We start from the raw sequence: 6350 nt of genomic DNA, 5'->3' as shown, positions 1-6350 counted from the left end.
TGTATAGCCAGTTCAATTAGTAATTTGTATATGCGGGTTGACCATGCAATTAGTTCCAGCCAGCCAATTAGCACACATATACCTGCTCCAAATCATTTGGGGGGTGGGAGGGGGGGTGGGGGTGGGGGATTGGCACGTGTCTACCCGTCCATCCGTGGCTGACACTTTGGTATGTCAGGTCCAGTTTAAATTTCAAATCATTTGGACGTATAATTAGCTCATAGTAAAACACACAAGTTGGTCAGGACATTAGATGAATAGTAAATTGTTTCATAGACCCTAAATTTGTCTTTTTTTTGCCGAAAGCTACTCAAATGTCTAAATGAGTTGAAATTTGGGATGAACCTCACGCACCTGAGCATCTTCCATGCTAGAAAATCATTTTTTACTTTTCTAGTAATGTTTGCGAAAACACAAAGAGACGACACCACGAAAAGATGGATCTGGACAGGTCGCGAGATCCACGACCATCGAAGCCATCCATATGCATGGAGTCGCCACACCGCTGGCAGTGAAGACTCCAATCGCTGCCGCGCAGCAGGGGCGCTGCCCTGACTGTCGCCCGTATCATTTGCAAGCCCCTGGATCCAAATCGTGGTAGATTCCGATCCAGATCGACAGCGGTGCAGGCACGCCCCTCCACCGCGAGGTACTCTAGGCCACCTGCCCACCCGCGCCTCGCTGCCGCAGGGGCTCTGAGCGCCACCGTCCTCGAAGCGCCCCACGTCGGCACGCCGGCTTGGCGCAAGGATGCCGCCCCGCCGCAGCACCCCCGAGCGAGGAAGAAAAGGGCCCCGCCGCCGCCGACGCGAGCCAGGCGTTGCCTGGCCACGCCTTCTGGCGGCGGCGAGGGAGGAGTGCGGGGGAGAAGGGGGCCGGCGGGTGCGACGGGGGAGCCCTCCCTGTCGCCTACAGGTGCGACGAGGGAGGGTCAGCTTGTTTCTTGTGTAACCTGTGTAACTACTGGAGGGCCCTTCTTTTCCAGCTTCTTGTCATTATGCAAGTGATATGTTACTGATCTTTCACTTACCAGAAAGTGTCCGGCCTAGAATGTATGACCCGTCACCATTGATGCAACAAGGAATGTGACTGTGAAGGGAGTAATCTTGAGTGTCTCTTGTGAACTTAGTTAACCTTCTACTTCATCCAATCTTTTCCCTACTTAACTAACACAATATTGGCAGATCGATAGGAAATGGATACAAAGAGATCAACCAGTGGACTGCTGCTGAAAATAAAGGTCAGAATTTGTCTGAACAAAACCCAATGCACGGATCTGAAAGAAATGCACCAGGACAGATCATTCGAGCGTAATATGTGATGGTTTGATGGTTTATTGCTTACCGAAGGTTGACTGGTTGAGTGGTATATATCAGTAAAAACAGACCTTCAGACACTGTAAAAGGAATTTAAAAAAGAGTCAGTGATTGTAGAATGAGACTGGATTTCTACTCTCGGTTGTACTATACTGGAGTTAGCAAAAAATTAGAAAAATGTTCATCAAACATTACCAAAAAAATCTGAAATTTTGATACATCAAATTTTATCACATAATTGAGGTTGTTGTAAAATTTCATCAAAAATGACATCCAAGGAACTCTCACAAAAAATAACGCAAAAACCTGCAACCCAACTTGAAACGGCAAAAAAAAAAGCAGCCGAAGAACCTTAAAAAATCAACTGGAAACAAAAATGGAAAGTTCGGTCGAATTCAGCCCAACCTCAAACACACGAATCATGACACAATCAAACTAACGAATAACGATGATGAAATTGACTGTACCAAAAATAAATAAAAATAGACGACGGACGTATAGCCAACATGAGTAAATTAATATGATGATGGTGCTGGTAGCGCTCATTACAGTCTGAAAAGCTCAAACACGCAAACTTGCACAATAAAAACTATCTGGAACAGAAATAAGACGAATCTGTGACGGAAGCAACACTAAAGCAAGAGTACATCGTGGCGGAGACGGTAGAAGCAAAGAGTACAGCTCCCCTCTAGACAGCTTGTGCGTGTTGTTGAGAGGCAGCAGGCTGGCCGACCGCGATCCCGTCGGGCTTGGTATTGCCTGCTGACGACGGCCCCGCCACAGCCCCCATTCCCAGGGTAGTGGTGGTAGTACTAGCACCTCCTGCCGCCGCGCAAAGCATGATGTAAGATATGATCGCGAGCACGGTGGCGACGATGCTCACAATGGCCCCCATCCTGAAGACGCCGTCCTTGAGGTAGTAGCATCCCCGGCCCTGTGCAGTTCCGCGCGCCATGGGGGCGTTCCAAAACGCACCTCGCAAGAAGAACCACTCCGCGATCAACGCTACTATCCTGCACATGCACATACACAGCCTATTCATCGCCCGTTGAATTGATCGTCGTCACCTCGATCGATCGACATGCCTGCCACTGTGCCACACATGTACGTATCATGCATGGACTATGTCTATGAGTATGAACACGGGAGCTCACCATGAGCCGAGGCAGAGGACGACGCCAACGCCAATGATCCTCTTGGACCTTGAACGCTTCGACCCGGAAAAGCCGGCGCCCCGAGGCTTGCAGCAGCCGCAACAACCGCCGACGGCCGAGGCGGTGATCTGCGCCACCAGCAACAGGAGGGCCGCCACTAACCCCAGTGCGTATGCCGGGTTGTCAGGGTACACGCACTCGTTCCTGGATATCTTGATGTCACCCGGCTGCGAGTCATCAGCATCGCGAGCGCGCATTTTAGTTTTCCTCAGATCGATCATATTACTAGTTTACTACAGCACTAGATTACCAGACTACTAGTGTACTTACCGCGAGCTTGGTGCCCTCGGCGATGAACCCCAACACAGCACTGGCCACCCCAAACAACGCTACCACGACGGACAAGACGATCACGCCCGTCTTCATTTCTTTCTCTAACAACGTCTCAGCTGATGTCTCGATTTTGCAGGCTGCTTCCTCTTTTGGCCCGAGATGATTAAGATCGAGAAGCCGCCGTGAGATGGACGTATATATAAGCAGTGTTCTGATGCTTATATATGGAGGACGCTGATCACGCTGGCTTGCTATTAATTTTGGACGAGAGTTGCAATCACGCGTACTCTTGTCCATAAGCAAACGAACAAACATTGTGTCACACTGATTGGCGAGGACCGCGAGGTTAAGCCTCACGATCATGCATAGTCGTATCCGAGAATATCACCTCACGACAAGCCTGATGATAACACAGCTGATTGCTTAAGCAAAGGGGACCCTTCTTTACTTTGCGAATGTTCCACGCGGATCATCTATTCACCGCAAATGTCTGGACCTACGGGTCTGAACTCTTTCAGGCATCCTACATGGCTCATCAAAATTGTTACGATCCCACTAGGTAACAAGGTACGATTACAAAGGAATTGAAGAACTCGATCTAGGGTTCATGCATGGGATACAAGAGGAAGGGGGAACGGGATGAGAGCCGCCGCCGCCGGTGTCTACTTCCCGCCTGCCTCTTCTTTGCTGCGCTCCCAATTAACCAGGTCTGCTAGTTTGGGGCCGCGTAGCGCGAGTTGGGCTTGCGGACCCTCTCCGTCTTCTCGCGGCCTTGAACACCATGTTGGGCCGTTGGTGGGGAAGTAGAATGGGCCGTAACATTTCCCTCATCTTGAGAAACAGCTTGTCTCCAAGCTGGAGCTGTTGGGTAGTGATGATGGAGCTCGGCCAAGTCCTCCCAAGTTGCCACTCACGCCGGTTGGCCAGTCCAGCGAATGAGCACCGGTGGTACCTGAATTGTCCCCCGGCGATGAAGACGAGTGTCGATAATCTGCACTGGTTCAGGACTGGTCGCTGCTTTCGAAGGGAGTTCTCCGAGTGCATGTTCAGTTGGTGACAGAGTTCGGCGCACTTACAACACGTGAAAGACCGGATGGATGGTGCACGAGGCTGGAAGTTGGAGCTTGTACGCCACCTGACCGACTCGTTGCACCACCTGAAAGGGACCATAATACCTGAAGTAGAGTTTTTGGTTAGCTCTTGTGGTCAAGGATCGATGAATGTATGGCTGTATCTTCAGAAACACCCAGTCGTCCATCGCGAACACGCGCTCGGATCTGGTCTTATCAGCTGACTCTTTCATTTGTTGTCGAGCCCGAAGAAGTCATCCATTTGTGCCCGGTCTTGCAGCCAATCCTCCAGACCTGGTGCGGCACAGGACAGCGGGTCGGTGATGCCAAAGTGTCATGGCGCATGTCCGTACAGAGCCTCAAAGGGGGTGGTGCCCAGCGCTGAGTCAGGCGAGGTATTGTATGAGAACTCCACCAGGGCAAGCCATTGTGACCACTTGGAGGGGCAAGCATGAACGAAGCACCACAAGTAGGTCTCCGAGCATTTGTTGACTCGCTCCGATTGTCCATCTCACTAGTAGAAAATAAGGCTTTGGTCCAGCCGATGAAAGGGCTTTAATCCTAGTTCTGTTACGAACCGGGATTAATGGGAGCATTAGTCCCAATTCGTGAGGGTAGGGCGCCGGCCGGGCTAGGGTCCCGGTACATCTAACTGGTTCCAGACACGAACCGGGACCAGTGGTCGTCGCTCCTGGGGCAGGACCTTTACTCCCGGTTGGTGGCTGGAGCCGGGACGAAAGGTTACTCTTCTGTCCTGGTTCTGGCCACCAACCGGGACCAAAGAGATGCCTATATATACCCTCGCCCCTCCATCCTCTCCTCTGTTTTTTGGCCGTGTGAGAGGTGTGCGTGCCCTTCTCTTGCCATCGTTCTATGCATGCACATGAGGCGTTCGATGAAATGTCCGAGCCAAACTTAAGCTTTTTCCTCTCCAAGCTCCAATTTCCTCAAGATTTATCTAGGTTTGGCGGTGCACCAACTACACAAGTGTTTTAAAAGATTAGCTACTTCATCCTTTCATCTCTCGCTTCTAATTTAAACCATTTCAAATGCTCTAAAAGTAGAGTGGTTTGTGAGTTTTAGTGTAGGAGTGTGTGTGGGAGTTCTTTTGATTTAGATGCACAATTTGAGCTCAAATTAACTTCTTAGAGTCTGCACATGTGTAGGGTGCCGTCCCGTCTCCGTCCTCATCGTCATCGATCGCCCGCGCCGATCTCGTCGCTGGCACCACCTTGGTGAGCCTCTTGTTCTTATCTTCTTTCTAAAAGAAAAAAAATTCTTACTTGTATGATTTAAATAGATACTTGTATAAATTTCTTACTTTTATTATTGTTTGTTGCTATATAGTCTGATTGTTTTGGTATCCGCCCACGTCGGCCCTCGTCCGGCCTATGATTTGGACGTGGTATATTTTCTTTTATAACTATTTTTTTCATTTAGTGTTTATGACAATTATGTCGACCAATGTGACATGGATGTTTTTATCTAGGAGGTACGTGAACTGGAAATTTCAACCAACCCTCTTGTCAAGAGGTTTGATTTAGTTGAAAAAGAAAACAATTACTTGAAGAAAAAATTGAAAATAATTGAGGAGAAGAATATGGAATTAGAGTTGCATGTTGCCAATGTCGTCGATGATCACAAGATGAAGATCGACGCAACGCGGTTGAGGATGGATAAAATGCGCTTGAAGATGGATGCAATGCGTTTGAAGATTAGGAACATTAGAAAATATGCCATTGATAAAGAGGCTTGGTATCATTATGCTCTTGGGTCAATTGTTATCTTAGTTGCGATTTTGATCACATTTGTTGTTGAATTTAAATGTTTTACATAGTTGTATGTTGTTTTATGAGAACTATATATGAACTTCATGTATTTATTTTTGCAGTAATAACATTTGATCACTTCTGTACTTTGGTTTAAATGTGATGATGAACTTGTATCAATTTGGTCATTGATACGTCTCCAACGTATCTATAATTTTTTATGGTTTCATGCTATTATCTTGTCAAACTTTGGACGTTTTGCATGCCTTTTATATATTTTTTGGGACTAACTTATTAAATCAGTGCCAAGTGCCAGTTCCTGTTTTTTCCATGTTTTTGACCCCTTTTAGAGGAGATTTTAAAACGGAGTCCAAACGGAATAAAATCCCCGAAAAGAATTTTTTCGTAACGTAAGAAGATCAGGAGACTTGAGAGCTAAGGCAGGGGGCCCAGGGGCCCCACAAGCCCTCACCCCGCGGCAAGGGGGAGGCCGCGACCCACAGGCTTGTGGGCCCCCTGGACCTCCTTTGCCCTAGGTTTTGCGCCTATATATCCCCAAAAATTCCACAAAAAATCAGGAGATCATCGAAAATACTTTTCCGCCGCCGCAAGCTTTTGTCTCCGCAAGATCCCATCTGGGGCATGTTCTGGTGCCCTGTCGGAGGGGGGATTCGGATACGGAGGGCTTCTTCATCAACACCATGACCT

General features: G+C 48.3%; 1 protein-coding gene across 1 annotated transcript; it reads right to left on the bottom strand.

Annotated features, from left to right (window-relative positions):
• Positions 1–654: 654 nt before the first annotated feature.
• On the bottom strand, positions 655–2896 carry LOC123401104. The gene is made up of 5 exons (XM_045094829.1): positions 2801–2896; positions 2471–2697; positions 2011–2329; positions 1388–1396; positions 655–909 (listed from the first exon to the last, which is right to left on the bottom strand). Exons 1-5 carry the CDS (start codon positions 2894–2896, stop codon positions 655–657), a joined length of 906 nt encoding a protein of 301 aa, XP_044950764.1.
• Positions 2897–6350: the final 3454 nt, after the last annotated feature.

Source organism: Hordeum vulgare, chromosome 1H (genome assembly GCF_904849725.1).
Source record: "Hordeum vulgare subsp. vulgare chromosome 1H, MorexV3_pseudomolecules_assembly, whole genome shotgun sequence".
NCBI lineage: Eukaryota > Viridiplantae > Streptophyta > Magnoliopsida > Poales > Poaceae > Hordeum > Hordeum vulgare.
This window is presented reverse-complemented; position numbering and strand designations above follow the sequence as displayed.

Coding starts and splice junctions, on each gene's coding strand:
- LOC123401104 (XM_045094829.1), bottom strand. CDS start 2,896: ATGAAGACGGGCGTGATCGTCTTGTCCGTCGTGGTAGCGTTGTTTGGG. Junction 2,698..2,800: donor CCGAGGGCACCAAGCTCGCG/GTAAGTACACTA, acceptor GATGACTCGCAG/CCGGGTGACATCAAGATATC. Junction 2,330..2,470: donor GTCCTCTGCCTCGGCTCATG/GTGAGCTCCCGT, acceptor GTGCATGTGCAG/GATAGTAGCGTTGATCGCGG.